We start from the raw sequence: 20,646 nt of genomic DNA, 5'->3' as shown, positions 1-20,646 counted from the left end.
AACTCTGACAAAGATCTGGCTTCAAACAATTCCCAAGGAAACATCGCAGAAGGAAGTGATTCATCAGAAGATGGTGAGGTATTGTCTATTGATTCTTGTGAAAATTTAAAGCATAACTGGATATTAGATTCTGGTGCTTCTTTCCATATGACGCTATGCAGAGATTAGTTCTACACATACCAATCGTGCGATGGTGGGACTATTTACATGGTCGATAATAGCACATGCAAAATAGTGGGAATTGGAGACGTTAGAATTACTATGTTTGACAGCACCACTCGTACAATCTCTGGTGTACGGTATGTTCCTGAACTACGAAAGAGTCTCCTGTCACTAGGAAAGTTTGATGAAGATGACTACAAGTTTTCTAGAGAAAAGGGCCAATTGAAAATCAGTAAAGGAGCTATGGTAATTGCAAAAGGCAAATTACAAGGGAGGCTATACCACTTGATTGGGGATACCATGGTCGGCGATGCCATCGTTGCAAATGCTATGACCGATTCCGTCATGATTTAGCACAAATGTTTGGGTCATATGAGCAAACAAGGACTTAAGGTACTTCTTGATCAAAATCTACTAATTTGAATTTCTCTGAAGATTGTTTATTTAGGAAATACCACAAAACTAGTTTTCCCAAGTCTAAAGCTAGGAGTAAAGACGTATTAGATCTAATACACTCTGATACGTGGGAAGCTATTACAAAATCTCTTGGAAGTTCATTATACTTTGTTTCTTTTATTGATGATTTCTCCAAAAAAGTATGGGTATATTTACTCCAACGGAAGAGTGATACTTTTTCCTATTTCAAGAAGTTCAAAGCTCTAGTTGAAAATCAGAAAGGGAAAAGAATTAAGTGTCTGAGAACCGACAATGGGAAAGAATATACCTCGAAAGAATTTGAAGATTTTTGTAATGAGCACGGCATTCTAAGACAATATACGGTTCTATAAACTCCACAACAAAACGGAATTGCTAAATGGATGAATCATACACTTATGGATCGAGCTAGAAGCATGTTGAGTGCAGCTGGGCTGGAGTAGTACTTTTGGGCAGAAGCAGTCAATATGGCATGTTACCTAGTAAATCGCTCTCCCACTATGGCACTTGATTGCAAAATTCCAAAAGAGGTATGGTCAGGAAACCCTGTTGATTATTCTTTCCTACATACTTTTGGTTGTGATGCTTATGTTTGGATTCCTAAGGAGCAAAGGACCAAGCTAGAGGCAAGGTCTAAAAAATGTGTATTTTTCTTGGCTATGCAGAAGGTACAAAGGGATACAGACTGTGGGATCCTACAACCCACAATATAGTTGTTAGCCGAGATGTTGTCTTCAATGAAGATTTGATGCAGAAAGAATCAAGCTCTAAAACAACAGAGAAAGTTGAAGTGGAATCTTTTCAAAAGATTTAAGACCAACAAATTGATACAACTGTTGATGTACCTGAAAAGTATGTTGAAAATTTTGAAGGAGAGACTCACGGTGATCAAGGTCGATTGAGGAGAGCTACAAGACCTTCTGTCTGGCTTTAAGATTATGTAACAGCTTATGCTTGCATTACAGAAGAGCATGAACCTTGTTCATACCAGGAAGCATGCAAATGTCCAAATGCTCGTCATTGGCAAATGACAATGGAGGAAGAAATGGAAGCTCTAAAGAAAAATAAAACTTGGGACTTAGTCAAACTACCTAAGAATCGAAAGGCCATTGGATGTAGATGGGTGTATAAACTCAAAAATGATATTAGCGGGAATATCAAAAGATATAATACTTAACTAGTTATAAAAGGATATGCTCAGAAATCAGGTATCGACTTCAACGGAATATTTTCTCCTGTTGTTTGATTAAGTACTATTCGTATTCTATTGAGTATGGCTGCAGTACTTGACTTGAAGCTGGAGCAGTTAGATGTTAAAACTGCATTCTTACATGGTAATCTTGAAGAAGAGATTTATATGACTCAACCTGAAGGCTTTGTCGAGGTCGACAAAAAGGATCTGGTTTGTCAGATGACCAAATCACTTTACGGTCTAAAATAGGCGCCAAGGTGTTGGTATAAGCGATTTGATTCCTTCATTGTAAGCTTGGGCTTTAGCAAATGCGAAGCAGATCATTGTGCCTACATATACTTTGGTAATGATCACTTTATCATTTTGCTGTTATATGTTGATGACATGCTAGTTGTAGGTACTGATAAAGGAAGTATCTCAACACTGAAAGCTCGTTTAGCTAGGGAGTTTGACATGAAGGATCGGGGGGTGGTTAACCAGATTCTTGGGATGACGGTATATAGGGACAGAAAGAACAGGAAAGTCTGGATAACTCAAAAGAGTTATGTTCAAAGGGTCTTGCGGTGCTTCAACATGCAAGATTCCAAACCAGCCAGTATTCCATTTTCTATTGGTTGCAAGTTATCTTCGGAACAATCACCTAGCACTGAAGCTGAGAAGATAGATATGTCCCACATACCATATTCATCAGCAGTAGGGAGCCTTATGTTTGCCATGGTGTGCACCAGACCAGACATTGCACAAGCTGTGGGAGCAGTCAATAAGTTTATGGCAAATCCAAGAAGAGATCATTAGACTACAGTGAAGAGAATCCTTCAGTATTTGAAGGGTACTTCTGAAATCTCTATTTGTTATAGTGGCCAAAGCTTAAAACTAGTTGGTTTTGTGGATGCAGACTATGTAGGAAATCGCGATAATAGAAAATCAACTACTGGTTATGTGTTTTCTTTAGCTAATGGTGCAGTGAGCTAGGCATCAAAATTGCAATCTATAGTAGCCTTATCTACAACAAAAGCAGAATATATGTCAGCTACACAAGTATGCAAAGAAAGTATTTGGCTAAAGAGGTTGCTTGAAGTATTCCACATCAAGAAAGAAGTGGTAACTATCCATTGTGACAATCAAAGCACATTACACTTAGCAAGAAATCCTGTCTTTCATGCACGGACTAAACACATTGATGTATAGTACCACTTTGTTCGTAAGGTAGTTGAAGATGGGTAGATCTCGTCACAAAAGATTCACACTAACAACAACATTGCTGATATATTGACAAAGTCGGTGATGAGAGAGAAGTTCATCTAGTGCAGAACTTCTCTGAGACTTGAAGCCACATAGCAAGAGATGATCGACATCTATTCTCGAGCGAGTTTTTTCACTATGAAAATTGTCTTCAAGTGGGAGAATGTTGAAAAGCAAAAGGTGGGCCAGTCAGTGGCCCACCAAAATTGCAATCGGTGGCCCACCGAGCTGTGCCCATTGTTCTATTTGGTGGCACACCAAATAGAATAGTGGCACACCATTTGCAAACCACTGATTGTGGTTTGCTTAACTATGAAGAAAATTTTTAAAAAGCCCCATTATACCCCTAAGCTCAAGTATAAATAGGGGTCCCTCCTATGTTAGTTCATCATATACTCCATTTCATTTCAATGTATAGTGTATACAGTGTGTTGAGAGGAGTATTGAGTTTGGGTGTATTGGGTGTCGGGTACAGGTGTGATTCCAGTAAGGCCATCTTTGTATTTTCTCCTGTTTATAGTAAGAAGGAAGCTCCAAGTTGCTACCCGTGGACGTAGGCAATTTGGCCGAACCACATAAATCTGGTGTTCTCTCTTCTTTCTTTCTTTATTGCTATCTGCTTTTATTTTATTTATGTGCACGTACAGATTACATTATTTCTGCTGTGCAATTCCAACAAACACCTTGTTTGTAATGAATTGATCTTCTTAGGTCCCATTTGTGTTGGATTTTAATCTTATTATAGGCTAAAACCAATGGAATTTGATTGATCAATTATATGATAAATACATTTGCAAATATATTTTGGAAAATAGTTTTTTTCTCTTATTAATAATCAATTTTCAACTTGGCCCACATTGGAAATTTACTAAACGTGTTTTAAGGTTATAAATAAGAGATTATTTACACTTTATAGAAATATAAGAGAAGAATATGGAGGCTTACTACTACGAAACATGTTCATACATGTGCGGCGCAATGAGGCGCATTATATGTGTATTTTGCTCGCATTTTGTGTGGTTTGCGAAGAGTGGATTTGACTTTTAGTGCGAGGCTGACCGTTGATGTTTCAACGATCATGATTCGATCGGGTGTGATTAAAGGCACAATTCAAATTTAATAGTCACTAACTGTTAATTACCTTTTAACAGTCACAATGTTTGACATTGTGACTATTCAAGTTGTGTTTTCTGAACCAGCACCTTCCTCTGCTCCATGACTCTTCAAAAATTATTTAAGGAGTGTCAATTAAGACCCCAACTCGGACTTAGAAGAGGAAGCACTATACTCAGAAGACAAATTAGAGGAAGATGAAAAGGATCAAAAGGACGAGGAAGACATCCTAACTAGCAATAAGAACGGAAGGCCGTAGAATTGAAGCAAACACCGAGCACCAAAGACTACTCCTTATCGAGCTCTGCAAGTGACTTCTTTTGCAAATGACGAAAGGGAAATGCTCTTCCCCCCATTTAAGGGTTCTTAACAGTCTAGATCAAGACAAGATCAATGAAAAAGATGAAGTGCTGCTTTGATAAGATTGGGAAATGAATAAGAATTTATGCCCTTTGCACACATAAAGCCTCGAGAAGTGAAACAATGCCTCTAACAACCTTTTGCGGAGAAGGGATCTGCATTGAACCAACTGATCCAACCAGGAAAACCAGCCCAACCTCGAGTCATGCATCCCAAATTGAGTGCCCAACTGAATTTCGACTTCAACTTTCTCAGTTGAAGACCGAAGAACTCTATCATGCCACGTCGAGGCCGAGCACTTCACTCATCGACTTCAGAAATGCGGGAGTGGTGTTCGTATTCTGAATTTTGACTTTAAGTTCCTCAACCAAAGACAAAATAACTCTTCCATGCCACGCCGAGGCCGAACACTTTACTCCTCGACTTTGGAACGGGGGGGTGGTGTTTGTATTCTAAATTTTGACTTCGAGTTCCTTAGCCGAAGACCTAAGAACTCTTCCACGTCACCCCCACGACCAAGCACTTACTCCTCGACTTCAGTGGTTAACCTCATCCCGATAACCCTAAGAGCCTCATTTGACCAAGACATGGATCTTAGACTATAAAAATGTACCTCCTGCTCAAGGTAAAGGATCCAACTCTTAATTCCCATACTGTTGCTCTGCTCGAACGAACACCATTCCCTAACTACCTGGCCTGACAGCCCCCTGCTTTCTACTAACTTGAGTGTCAAAGTGTCTACCCGGGGATAACTCCTCGGGCCTCTGATTCCTTTCTTGATTTTAGATCTTGGAACATGGTTTCATCCTTCTACCTTGGCTCCACCCAGTTAGCAAGGATTATCTAACTTTGACCTCGATTCTTGCACCACCTAGGATCGAGCGGCATTATTGTAGTTTGGCAATACTACAATAAGAAAGTGGTTTCTTCTTTGTTTTGTTTGGCAATACTTGTCAATTGTTGTAGTTCTCTATTCATCATTTTAAATGACCATTTACATTTACTTTAGCATTAAGGTCTCACCCATGTAGATTCCATCTATTGAAATAAGAAAGTGGTGCAGACCCCCTTTCCTCTCCTATCCATGTTGTTGTAGTTCTAATACTCACAATTAGTCATTTCATCTCAAGGGTTTAGGCATAAGGTTAGAATAGTTCAAAAACAGTAGGGGCATTTTGGGATTTAAGTGAAAAAGATACGGGAATTTTGGGGACTTTGAGCATAGTGAAATTCCTTATCAAAAGGGGAGTCCTAAGATTCCAAATCTAAGGTTGAGGTGGTTTTTTGGGATGAGGTCTAGTAGACACTAGTTTGAAGGAAGCATAAAGCAGTCTCAACTTGCCAAATAAATTAAAATGCTTGAAATGGAGTCATTTTAGTAAGAGGGGTAAATGGAGAGGTTTTTGAGTGAAATTTGGAAGGTCCATGTTTATGGGGATTTTGAATCCAGTAGTGGCATCAAATTCACCTAAAAGCATTTGGACAGTAAAGATTTGATGACCACATACCTTTGCATCCATTGGAATTGTTATAAATGACAACATACCTAGGCATCCGTTGGAGAGATAAGGATTCCCATGATAACCTTCCATACAATGACAGATGTTTCCACGATTGTTGGTAGAGTTGGAGCAGTCGGTGTTCTTCCCGCATGCATAGTTGATGGATGCCTTCTCAACTATGCATGTTTATGGGGATTTTGAATCCAGTAGTGGCATCAAATTCACCTAAAAGCATTTGGACAGTAAAGATTTGATGACCACATACCTTTGCATCCATTGGAATTGTTATAAATGACAACATACCTAGGCATCCGTTGGAGAGATAAGGATTCCCATGATAACCTTCCATACAATGACAGATGTTTCCACGATTGTTGGTAGAGTTGGAGCAGTCGGTGTTCTTCCCGCATGCATAGTTGATGGATGCCTTCTCACATGTCTTGCTCTTGGCAGCAATTGACCCGTCTACCACTACGTACCCAAAAATAATGCTTTTAAATACTATTTTTCTTATTAGGAGATACTGAAAATTCAGATTGCTAATTGTTATTAACACGACTATGGGATCTTGTTCGGGTAATTGTTATTAACTTTCGGGTTAAGACTAACCTACAGGAATACGAGAGAATGCTGGTATATATTATTATTTGGATGGGTCAGGTCGGGTTTGGTGAACCTATTCCAACTAGTCAAGTCGTGTTATTGGGCATAGGATCGGGTTTAGGTCGAACAAAACCCGTATAGAACCCGTTCCATGTGACACAAAACAGCAAGGCATTTATCATGCTACTTTCATAATTTTAATATTTGTATTTGAATTTTAAAGTAAAAGAAGATAAATTCTTTGAACTTAATACCATACCTCGGCATCCATCGTGTAGATAGGGATTCCCTTGATAACCTGGCAGGCAATTGCAAAGATATCCAGCGCCATTTGAGGAGTTGGTGCAATAGGTGTTACTCCCACAGGCATACCCAGCCACGTCTCTTTGTGCTTCCTCGCAACTCTGGTTTCGAATTGCCCAGTCCAGTACTATGGAAGTTCTTATCCCAACGTTAAGAAGGTATTCGACATTGTTTCTTATGTCCCAGAGATGTGAAACTTGTGAGTCAAATGAATCCTGGGCGTCGGACATAAGAACAGCCAACCCACATCTACTAATGTTCCATGTGTATTCGAATTTGTTACGGCTCCATATGTATGCAACAAAATCAGCAAGATCGTTTGGTATGGTTGTCTGGCAGCAACCAAAACCACCGCAAGATGAACCAGCTGTCACTTTTGTATCGTTCAAGCACGATGATCGACATTCCACATAGAACACAGAGTCCTCGTAATCAAACAATGCGCCATACATGTCGCAACCGACTGCCATGAATCTGTTTCTGGTATTGGAGAGCCTGTATGTGTTTGGAAAAGAATATCCAATGCTATAACCCGCCAGTTCTAATACTCACAATTAGTCATTTCATCTCAAGGGTTTAGGCATAAGGTTAGAATAGTTCAAAAACAGTAGGGGCATTTTGGGATTTAAGTGAAAAAGATACGGGAATTTTGGGGACTTTGAGCATAGTGAAATTCCTTATCAAAAGGGGAGTCCTAAGATTCCAAATCTAAGGTTGAGGTGGTTTTTTGGGATGAGGTCTAGTAGACACTAGTTTGAAGGAAGCATAAAGCAGTCTCAACTTGCCAAATAAATTAAAATGCTTGAAATGGAGTCATTTTAGTAAGAAGGGTAAATGGAGAGATTTTTGAGTGAAATTTGGAAGGTCCATGTTTATGGGGATTTTGAATCCAGTAGTGGCATCAAATTCACCTAAAAGCATTTGGACAGTAAAGATTTGATGACCACATACCTTTGCATCCATTGGAATTGTTATAAATGACAACATACCTAGGCATCCGTTGGAGAGATAAGGATTCCCATGATAACCTTCCATACAATGACAGATGTTTCCACGATTGTTGGTAGAGTTGGAGCAGTCGGTGTTCTTCCCGCATGCATAGTTGATGGATGCCTTCTCAACTATGCATGTTTATGGGGATTTTGAATCCAGTAGTGGCATCAAATTCACCTAAAAGCATTTGGACAGTAAAGATTTGATGACCACATACCTTTGCATCCATTGGAATTGTTATAAATGACAACATACCTAGGAATCCGTTGGAGAGATAAGGATTCCCATGATAACCTTCCATACAATGACAGATGTTTCCACGATTGTTGGTAGAGTTGGAGCAGTCGGTGTTCTTCCCGCATGCATAGTTGATGGATGCCTTCTCACATGTCTTGCTCTTGGCAGCAATTGACCCGTCTACCACTACGTACCCAAAAATAATGCTTTTAAATACTATTTTTCTTATTAGGAGATACTGAAAATTCAGATTGCTAATTGTTATTAACACGACTATGGGATCTTGTTCGGGTAATTGTTATTAACTTTCGGGTTAAGACTAACCTACAGGAATACGAGAGAATGCTGGTATATATTATTATTTGGATGGGTCAGGTCGGGTTTGGTGAACCTATTCCAACTAGTCAAGTCGTGTTATTGGGCATAGGATCGGGTTTAGGTCGAACAAAACCCGTATAGAACCCGTTCCATGTGACACAAAACAGCAAGGCATTTATCATGCTACTTTCATAATTTTAATATTTGTATTTGAATTTTAAAGTAAAAGAAGATAAATTCTTTGAACTTAATACCATACCTCGGCATCCATCGTGTAGATAGGGATTCCCTTGATAACCTGGCAGGCAATTGCAAAGATATCCAGCGCCATTTGAGGAGTTGGTGCAATAGGTGTTACTCCCACAGGCATACCCAGCCACGTCTCTTTGTGCTTCCTCGCAACTCTGGTTTCGAATTGCCCAGTCCAGAATTATGGAAGTGTTGATCCCGACATTTAGAAGGTATTCCACATCGTTTCTCATCTCCCAGAGCCGTGATACTTGTGAGTCAAATAATGAATCCCGGTCGTCGGACAGAAGAACAGCCAACCCACATTTGCTAATATTCCTTGTGTATGCGAAGCCGTTAGGGCTCCATATGAATAAATCAAAGTCAGTAAGATCGTTTGGTATGGTTGTCTGGCAGCAACCAAAACCACCGCAAGATGAACCAGCTGTCACTTTTGTATCGTTCAAGCATGACGATAGACAGTTGACATAAAACACATTGCCCTCGTAATCACGCAACTGGCCAACACCCCCTCCATTCCCCTACACCAATAATGAAGTGACGATCATGAGCAAGCTCATGGAAGATCTTGTAATCAACCTACAACCACCACTAGCAGGAGTCGACCCCGAGAAGGGAAAGCATGGAAGAAGATGGTGTAGCTATCACTAGTGGCTGAATCATGATTTGGTAGTCGAGATCATTACCCAAAGCCTTAACCAATTCCCATCGAAATGGTGGTCGAGAATTCAGGATATACATAACATCTAACTTAGAAGCCATAGGCTATTTGGTAGCCTAAGAGAATGACGAAAAAGTCGAGTGGCCCATCTATTATGCGAGTAGAACTTTGAAACCAACAGAGAACATCTACTTACACATGGAACAATAGTGTCTAGCATTAGTCTTTACTACATAAAAGTGTGATCCAATCAGGTACTTCATTGATAGATCCCTACTCTCTAGAAGATTGGTTGAATGAATGATGAAGCTGATTGAGAATAGTATTGAATACATCCAAACTAGAGTGATAAAGTGTCAAGCAGTCGCAAACCTCCTAGTTGCTTTTCCTACTAGTGATGATTTCCCCATCTCTGAAGAGATACCCAAAGACCTCCCCCTCATCGCGGCAGTAGAGAAGGCAAGATGGGTTATAACATTTGATGGCAGTAGTTCCAATTCCTCTACAGGAACCAGAGGTATATTGTCTTTGCCTACCAGATAGACTTCAGCCTACTCCCTCAAATTGCAATTCCCCTACTCCCACAATATCACAGAATATGAAGCACCGGTGATGGGTCTAACAATAGCAAGAGATTCCAAAGGAAAGAAAGTAAAATTCATAGGAGATTCCATGATAGTAATTGGACAAATGGGGGGTCACACCACAGTAAAAGAATTGACAATCATGTCATATAGAACATTGATCCAAAAATTGACCAAAGACTTGGCGATAACCTACGAAGACCAGAATCGAGCCAAGAATAGATATGTTGATTCTCTAGCCACTCTGGGATCTAAGATACAATCGAGCAGCCCAAATGATAGGGTTATCGACATCCACTACACACTATTGATCGCTACCCTCAGGAACACTCACTCCAATGTAGAAAGGCATGGCAGACATGCTGAGCATATGGACGAGAAACAGAATTCTCTAGAGAAGCAAACTTCTACTCTATCTCACCAATGCCAAACCACTTCTCTCTCTTAGCATTGAGACACCTCATCCCACGACAAATGTCCAGTGACACATCCTCATAACCATCACCCTCTAACGTAGCGATAATAACAGATAACTGTGACAATCACTAAGGAGTGACGCTTAGCTACAAGTGCTTGCAAATGAACATTACCATAAAAGGGGAAAACACATATGATAAGCAACACTTATAGCTAGAATCCATGGTTTAATGAATAATATCATCCATCAGGACATATAAATATCCAAGAAACATCAAAGCCAATGAAAGCTGATGACCACCAACTGGAACAACCGCAAGAGGAACCAGGATGGTATTAAGGCCATAGTTAGGGTTCCCAAGAAAAAAAACAATGACACAACATAGAGAATAAATGTTGCGAAATGACATTGACTATCTGTCTTTCTGGCCATAACATCTATTGGTCTCGTGCTTTCAAACCAGAAACCAATCTAGGTTTTGAGGGGCCATTTCCCCCAGGCAGTCGATTCATCTACCTGTGCCTTGTAAATGTTGAGCTCTTCCCCAACTCTGTATATAGATCGGTCAGGATATTGGGAATGAACTTGGCGTATTGAGGATGGTGGGCTGAAACGGCACCACCCAACGGTAATGCAAGCAGAACAGCCATGTCATCAACAGTGACACTGAACTCACTGAACGCACCTACGAACGTATGTGTCCGGCAACACCAATGGGACAAGAGTGGAAACATATAATCTACCCCTTCTCTATCTGGAAGGTCCAAGAAATAGTCCACAAATCTTAATAACCTGGCACTCTGGAGCAACCAGTAGTACATGGGGTTTTCTAGGAGGAAAAGAGTCTATGCTGTGAAATTTATTAAGGACCTAGAAGCATCAGTCCTTAGTTTAGAACAGCTGAAGTAAATAGTGTGCTTCAAATGACCATAAAAACATGCAACCTCATTCACCTCCACCACGTCAAACATGCCATCCTTCCCCCTGGACTCAGGCATGGGAGGTTAGAAAACCTTCCCATGACTAGCAGCCAACAATCTTCACTGACTCGTATTCGGAGAGTAGTTCCATAGTGTCCACATCCCTTACAAAATCAATGAAGGGGCAATCAGATTGCACAACCTTTTTCTGCTTGTGAGGAGCCATTGATACCAGAGACGGAAAAATCGTGCAAGAAAGAAAAATAAACAGGAAGATCAAAACTAAACAAAACTACTTCAGTAGCAAAGCAAATGCGAACACGAAGTTTGAAGCAAATAGTACCCTTTATAGTAGTCCCATTCACATTGACAACTCAAACAGCGGTGTAAGGAGGCAAAACAAATGATTATTAGCTACTCGCCAGCATACAGTTGACATACCGACCATTACACATTTAAATTATTATTCCTAGAAAAAGGCAACACACACAAATATCAAATTTAAAACTGCTACCACAACACATAATAGCTAATCCAAATGAAGAAACATGAAGCCCGGCACACCCGCCAAAACATGTGACCGACTAGCAATGAATATGAGACAATGGTTATACATCCAACATACATAACCATGTGACTAACTGTGACCCACTACATACACAACCACAATAGCATGGTACCACTTACATGAATGATAGAAGAGATCCTTCCCAAAAAATATTGCATAAGAAGAAGAAGAGGACGAAAGCCATCATTTAAATAGATTTATCCAAAAATAATATTATACACACAAGACATTAGAAAAGCTACACACTTCACCAAGATACAATAGGGTAAACTACAATGCCAATATATGAATGCACTCGAAGTGTTTCTTGACAAAAAGCATTTTTTCAAGACATGAGGGGGCTGAAAAGCCAAACATGACCAAAACAGCCTCTCGTCAAAATGTTTCCCATCGAGAAGGAAGGGGGCTAAAAGCATGAAAAGTCAAGCAACCTTAACAATAACAAACTCCAAAATCATACACTCCAACAATAACACCATGTCAATAATTTTTTATTTTCCAAAGCTTACCTTCCCTTAGTGCACCCGTTAACTTTTCTTAGAGGTGTCCACATAAATAACAATTTTCATAACCAAATTACTCTTGAATGGCGAGTTAGAGGAAAAGGGTGCTTTTCAGCTTTCAATTTTCATGTATTGTTTTTGCATTTTTAGTATTTTATTATAATTTCCAATGTTTTTACTAATACATACTATGCTTTAATTATTTGTCTTTATTATACGGATTTTGATAAGAACATTAAAATTATTATTACTATTATTGTTTTATTTATTGTTATCATTTAAAACTATAACATGCAATACATGTATACATTTCTACTCTTCCCAAACTGAGCATGAAAAAAAAACAGATATAACCTTAGCTAAAAACACTGGTACTGTTATTTGGATGGGTCAGGTCGGGTTTGTTAAACCTATTCCAAGTAGTCAAGTCGGGTTGGATTGCCTTCAGATCGGGTTTGGGTTGCAAAACCCATACATACAGAACTCGATCATTTGACATCCTTACAAGAGTAAACTGTAAGACATGAGCACATGGGCGATCCAAAGAATTCCCTTACCAGATCAATGGTTTTGATTAGCGACTTCCGTACGTCAATAACAATAATGCATTTATTATCATTCAATTTTCATATTGAATATTTGTATTTAAATTTTAAAGTAAAAGAAGATAAATTCTTTGAACTTAATACCATACCTCGGCATCCATCGTGTAGATAGGGATTCCCTTGATAACCTGGCAGGCAATTGCAAAGATATCCAGCGCCATTTGAGGAGTTGGTGCAATAGGTGTTACTCCCACAGGCATACCCAGCCACGTCTCTTTGTGCTTCCTCGCAACTCTGGTTTCTAAGTATTGCCCAGTCCAGAATTATGGAAGTCCTTATCCCAACGTTAAGAAGGTATTCAACATTGTTTCTTATATCCCAGAGCTGTGATACTTGTGAGTCAAATAATGAATCCTGGTCGTCGGACAGAAGAACAGCCAACCCACATCTACTAATACTCCATGTGTATGCGAAGTCGTTATGGCTCCATATGAATGCATAAAAGTCATTAAGATCGTTTGGTATGGTTGTCTGGCAGCAACCAAAGCCACCGCAAGATGAACTAGCTGTCACTTCTGTATCGTTCAAGCATGATGATCGACATTCCACATTGAATCTGTTTTTGGTATTGGAGAGCCTGTATGTGTTTGGAAAAGAATATCCAATGTCATAGCCCTCCAGTTTATAATGAAGACCCACCAGGTCTTCATCTTCACCCGTGTAACATCTTACGCTTCCCAGAATGGAAGTCGTTAGTTGATGAGCATCAAGTGATATATGGAGAATGGTATGCTCATCTCCCTCATAATCGCCATAAAACGTCAATTTTGGAGGAAGGATGGCAGTGTCGCAGAATAACTTGAAGTCATCATTTTTGAAACAGGTTGGATCATCTCCCACTAGGCCAAACGGGTATGGGATGCCAACATTCCCACATTTGCTTTGGCAGCCAGGCCTTGTATCCGACGATATCACTAATGCTGTCATCATCATTATGAGACGAGGTGATGAAGAAAATAGTAAATACATTTTCCAATCTAATTTCTTGCTTTCATAACTTTATGTGGAGCATATTCAACATAGAAGCAATAAGACATGAATTTTGATATATAAGACATGATTGGTTTTGATAAATAAGACATGATTGGTTTTGATAAATACATTTTCCAATCTAATTTCTTGTCTAAGTTGAGTTTTGATTAATCAAAATCCATGCATGAATTTTGATAAATAAGACATGATTGGTTTTGATAAATAAGACATGATTGGTTTTGATAAATACATTTTCCAATCTAATTTCTTGTCTAAGTTGAGTTTTGATCAATCAAAATCCATGCATGAATTTTGATAAATAAGACATGATTGGTTACCACGTTTTTGATACAAATTGATTGATCAGAAGTTTTCTCGATATAATGTCTTTTTTTTGTGACAAAAAAAATATTGAAAATAAAAAAAGAAGGATATACATTAGGGTTAAAGGGTGGGGGAGCGGATCTCACTCCGCCCGAAAAATCACCCTGAACTTCTTGAAAGGGAGCCTCCATCCGATAAGACCCAAAAGAAAACGAGACAAGAAACACAACACCACCCTTCCTAACCAAAAACAAGAAAAAGAAAAAAAAAAAAACAATAACAAAAATGAAACCTCCACTAGCTCCCACGTTTCTAGCAAAAGCTATAGAAAAAAACAAAAGGATCAAACGCACAGTTACATAGTGGCTCTCCCTCTGTCTTCTCTCCCTCTTCCTCTTACATCCCTACATCTCTTTAAATCTCTTTTAACTGAGGCATCCACATAAAAATCAATCAACCCACTTGGTCGAACTCTGAACTTAAACGCTTCATCAGGTTCTTCAAGGGAAGTGTTACGCTCGCAATCATCTTATGAGTCATTACTTCCAGCCCCTTCCTTGTCTCTGGCTTCCCTAGATTCTAACTCACAGCACTTAAACATCTCTTTCATCAAGTTATTCTAAAGACCTTGGCACCCTCATTGTAGAGCACAACAAACAAGTGGAACCACACAAAAGGAAGCAATATAATAGCATTCAAATTGAAGGAAGCAAATACACCATAACTAGGAAACAACTATGCAAATAACTTAATGCAAACTACCTACAAATATTTATATATATTCAAACTATTATTACACTAACACAACAACATTTACCACTTTTAACTTTGAAATTACAATGATAACCATAGGGGGTGAGCCCCTATTTATACTTGTATTCACCGTTTATAAGGGGCAGTTCAAACAAATTTTTTGGCCTTTAAATGGTCCACGTGGGGCCCTTTATAGAAGTCGGTTCTGACTTCTTTCACCGTTTTCTCTATATCACCGGAGCCCGTATCTTGTCTGCTCAGTGCCTCGACAAGGCCGCTGATTGCCTCCATTACCTTCCCTTTTACTTTGTGAAGATGACAGAATATCTTCTAATTCACCTCTCTACAAAATAGACACTTCCTTCCACCAACTCCACGGCATACCAAACTCTTCTAGCCGAATGCCTCTTACATAACACTTCCAAATCAGCCTTCTTTGCCACCCCAGCTTTTATAAATCAAGATCAGCCCCTCAACTTCACTTCTGTCTCCCACATTCCAACCTGATCCGAACCCAAAGATATCCCCTCAACCCAAATCCGAGTCTCCAATAGTCTCAGTAGAAACCGCAATTAAAGCGCCATTCGACAATGCTTCAAGGATGGTGAGATAGGCGCAACATGCAAAGATGAATCGGAGAAATACAGATAGGCTCAATACAGAATTCTGATTTCTACTGTAAATTTATAATATCAATGTCGTTCGATTAGTTGGCATCAATTTTAACCCTGGGCTAAACCATCATTCTGCCAAAATGAATTTGAAATTCCAACTTAAACGCTTCATCAGGTTCTTCAAGGGAAGTGTTACGCTCACAGCAGTTAAACCATCATTCTGCCAAAATGAATTTGAAATTCCAACTTCCCGTGATGCGGGGCCCACTTATTACTTTCGCAGCAACCGTTTCTTCTTATCACTACCTCTGTGTCTCAACCAGCATAACACAGCACAACGTTTCTCCAACGACAAGGTCTGTCCCAGGCCAGGCACTGGAGACGACTTACCAGTTACCACCAACCGATGGCCTATTTCTGTAGAGTAGAAAACGACCTCACTAACGCAGCTTCCTACCGCAATTCCCCTCCTTTCACCTGTGGCGCTTTTGCAACCGACAAGGTCTTTCCAGTTTCCAATATCATAGTCGAACAAGTAATGTAAAAACAGAGAGCAAAGTATTGCATAAGCATACAAACCCCACTACCGAAGCATAGAAATAGAGACCAGTGATCAATTGATTAATTAATTAATTTAGTTTTCTATCATATTTTGACCATTTACAAAAACCGAAGGTAGCAGTTCAGTTTCAAGTTTGTGACCGTTATTTGTTTGGTTAACGAAACTGTAAGCACCCCTAATTATGAACTGACTCAACAAATAACAATGGACGTTTACTCTCATTCCTAACAACAAAACCAAGACAGCTCAGGAAAAATTGAAACTATCAAACTTCTGAATTTCTTCGTCTTCCCCCTCTACCACTACCACGGACACCATGCTTCCCCATGCACCTATGGACTAACAGAATCCTCCACTTATTGGGGGATAACTTCACATAAGCATGGCTGTTGCATGGATGTCCTGCTACGTTGGAGGGCTCAAATATTACCCACCTACAACTTTGTTAGGCACCAATCACCAAATGAGAAAAGAACCCAACACCGAACTCGACACAGAAACCACCACCTATCACTCGTTAGCCGTCCCTCCCACTCGAAACCACTTGTCACTCATCAACCTATTGTGGAATGAGGAATCTTTCAATCATCTTTTCTCTAACCATTTCTAGAACTCAGCTAGGGCTAATTATTCTTGAAATGTATAATGTATTAACACATATGTCTAGTCAATTCAATTATGAGAATTATTATCTTAAGAAAAGTCTTATATATAGCCTTCATCCTCATTCCTTAAGCAATGTGGGACATGGAAAACACTCAATTGTTGCACTAATTATTTAGTGTTGATCCAAATCCCACATTCCTCAAGAAAGAGAATGAAGGCCTTTCCTTCTTCTATAAAACGATATTAACAATTAAATGAGGTTCGGGCCATGTGTATTTTTTTTGTATGTATTATTCTTTTATATTACTTAATTTACAAATTTAAATAAATTAAATTTTATTATTTCATTTCATGGGCTTAAAGTCTTTACTCGTTAGGCCCAAAAAGCCCGTAAACCTGGCCTAGGCCTATATAGAACCGGTCTTGGGCTTATGATTTAGGCTCAGGGTGCAGGCTGGGCCAGGCTTAGGCCTATCTTCAAACCCTTATCATTAGTTCTCAGCCTGGCCCACCCGACCCAAGATCAGCCCTAAACTCAAGCATGCTAGAGACAGAGCCAATGATTAGTGGAACCTTTGCAAAAAAAAAAGAGCTATCAACACAATCAAATCCTTCATTATTATTTAGGGAGGTTTGGTTTGAGAGGTGTAAAGACTTTATAAAGGAAAGGCTACGTCGGTTAATCATGTTATCATTAGAATTACAAATTTGTTGAGAGAAATCAATAAAGTTTGTGAAGACATATAAGATGCCTGCCTTTATTTCCTACTTAAATAATTGTAAAATTTGAAGAAAACTGGAAAAATTAAAATTTGTGAAGACATACCTTGGCATCCATCAGGAAGATAAGGATTCCCATAAAAACCTTCGGTACATTGGCATATATATCCAGGGCTGTCTTTGGAGATGTAGCAGTTGGTGTTATTCCCACATGCGTAATTGCTGTTTGCTTTCTCACATGTCTTGTTTGGATTAGACCCGTCCGATGCTATGCATGCATATAAATTAAATTAAGATCTAATTCTTAAACTAAGTTCTGCTCTTTTAGAGGTTTGGGAGTGTTTAAAAATAAGTGTTCATTTGAAATAAATATTTATTTGGGATTGGACCACATTATTAAGTATTTATTGGTATTTAGGAAATAAGTTCAAAATAAGTATTTATTTTAAATATGAGGGGTTAGCTTTTTAAGCCAAAATTTCTAGTTTTTTTTTTTAAGTGCTTGCACAATAAGCACTTATCCAATTTTTTTCTTTTAAAATTATCCATGTTGAATTTTAGAATACCACTTATAAAATTATCCCTATTTGAACTTTATAGTACTTTTGTAAATGAATTTTTATAAAAATGTTTTTATAAAAGTACTTTTGCAAAAGTGTTTTTATTAAAGTGGTTTTACAAAATTACTTAAGTAAAAGTACTTTTATAAAAGTGCTTTTGAAAAAGTGATTTCATAAAAATATTTTAATGTAAAAGTATTTATCATAAAAGTGTTTTTTAATAAAAATATTTTCTTATATGTATATTTTGAAAATTTGAAAGAAAATGAATGGCAAAATAGTCACAAATACTTAATCAATACTACTCCGAGAAGTTGGATGAATACCAGCTGATTAATTTAATTGGTTAATACTTACGATACCCAAAGGATATCAAGAAACAGAAAATTCAAACGGTACCGAAACCGTTGAATGATGAGAAAATGGGCAATCAAGACAAATCCAACTTGCCCGATCAACGATATTGATGACATCAAGAGTTCTCTTATGACAATATTGAAACGCAATCAAGGCACTATTATAAAACCCGATTACACATGTTTTTGTTTAAGCTCAGTTTGGAAGGAGTAGAAATGAAAATATGAAGAAAATACAAGGTTTTGCACTCAACATATTTGTATTTATACTCCTTCCAAACTGAGCCTTAAGTGAAAAGCAAGAGAATAATTAGAAATTGAGTTCATACCTTGGCATCCATCGGGGAGGTAAGGATTCCCATCGTAACCTTGCAAACAATGACAAAGATATCCAGGGCCATTTGTGGAATTGGAGCAGTATGTGTTTCTCCCGCAGGCAGAATTGTTCATTCCTCGTGCTTCCTCGCAAGACTTATTGTAGTTTCGAATTGCCCAATCCAGTACTATTGGACGTCGAATGCCAGAAGTTACAAGGTCGTTCACGTTGTTTCTGATATTCCAAAGTTGTGACACTTGCCACTGTAAGTCGTCCTGATCGGTCAAAACAACAATCCCACATTTACTAATATTGAGTGTGTTTGTGAAGTTGTAAACGCTATGAATCTGTATTTGAAAATCAGCGATACCCTTGGGTATCGTGGTTTGGCAGCATCCAAATCCACTGCATGGTAAGCCCATTATCACTTTGGTATCGTTCAAGCATTTTGAGGTGCAACCCACGTAGAACTGTTTGCCATTGTAGTCATACAAAGTACCAGATGTGTCGCAACCGACGATGGTCAATCTGTTTCTGGTATCCGAGACCCTAAATGCATTTGAAAATTTAACCTTAGGGTCGTCATGCCCCTCCCAATTGTTGAAAGGGTTGGTGCCCGTGTAGCATTTGGCAGCTCCAAGAACAGAGGTCGTCAGTTGGCCTTGCAGAGATATGTTCAAAACGGGCAAATTGTCGTGGAACGACAATTGAGTTTCACCGGTGGTGTTGCATATTAAATGAAAATCTTCGTTCAAGAAACACTTTGGATCATCACCGATGCCAAACGGGTAGGGTATGCTGAGGTTTCCACATTTCTCCGGACAGCCGGGCCTTGTCAGAGACGTTAATGTCGACGACCCTGTTGTTGCTGCGTTCATCGTGACCAACCGTTGTAGGATGAGATGAAGAAGCAACAAGGGCCAAATCATGATCGGATGATAAATGCGTCCTCGGTAAAAGGAAGGAACAGAACGCTGTTGTACCTGAAAATGGAATCATCGTGACCCATGCCACTATAAATATAAGTACGACTGATCAAAGCTTGCTACGCTGAACAATCAACACGTGGATTCACCTATCTTTCAAAGTGAAGTTGACGATAACTCTCAATGGTTATTCAAATTCTACTTCGCCGGTGTAGAGTGAGGTTGGTTTTATCTTTCTTTTTTCTTCATTGTTTGGCAGTGCAGACTGAAGTTATTTGATTACTGTAACACCTCACTTGAAGACAAAAATACCCTATGCATATACATTTGCAGTAGCTGCAAATGTGAGAGTACAGGCTACTATTTCAAAAGCACTGTCTATGAGATCAATCCTTTGAAAGTTGAAACCTAAGCTTTGCAAAACCTTTCATAGCAACTATAATTCCATGTGCTTTGAAACAAGCACATGAATAAATTGGTCAATGGGAACTATAATTCCATTAACCAATTTTCCCCCTAGCAAATCCCAAAAATGAAAGGAGCCTTAATGTTGATGGAACCAATATTTTAAAACCGGCTTGGAGGCTAAACCATTTTTGTCTCTGGGTTGTAGGACACCAATATATATATATATAAAAATATTTATAAACATATATTTTATCAATAAATAATATATAATTATATTATAAATATAATATATATATTACTTTATGTTTAATTTATATTTTTTAAATTAATTTAAAATTTTTTATTTGTAAAAATAGCAACACAACGCTCCATTGGAACTTTGAGATGCATGGATCTCAAAATGTTACTCATAATAAAAGTAAAAAAAAAAAAAAAAAATCACCTGAACATCATGGCCTCTAGAAGTTTGCATACATATTTAACGTATGATTTATAACCCGGTTACCTGTCGAACAGACAATCATCTGATCGACCGGATCGAACAGTTTTGACGTGAACATT

The 20,646-nt window shown here is 38.7% G+C and overlaps 1 protein-coding gene across 1 annotated transcript in view; it reads right to left on the bottom strand.

The window, feature by feature from the left end:
- The window catches only part of LOC148791570 (uncharacterized), a 121,118-nt gene extending 101,489 nt beyond the window's left edge, over positions 1–19,629 (bottom strand). The window contains exon 1 of the mRNA XM_088888236.1: positions 18,765–19,629. Within this exon, the coding sequence (XP_088744362.1) occupies positions 18,765–19,629 (865 nt within the window). The remainder of the gene's footprint in view (positions 1–18,764) is intronic.
- Between the last annotated feature and the right edge of the window lie 1,017 nt (positions 19,630–20,646).

The sequence above is a fragment of the Nelumbo nucifera genome, chromosome 5, assembly GCF_055504915.1.
Source record: "Nelumbo nucifera cultivar China Antique chromosome 5, China Antique-T2T, whole genome shotgun sequence".
In the NCBI taxonomy this organism is placed as follows: Eukaryota; Viridiplantae; Streptophyta; class Magnoliopsida; order Proteales; family Nelumbonaceae; genus Nelumbo; species Nelumbo nucifera.
Note: the sequence above shows the minus strand (reverse complement) of the source record. Positions and strands in the feature narration are given on the sequence as shown.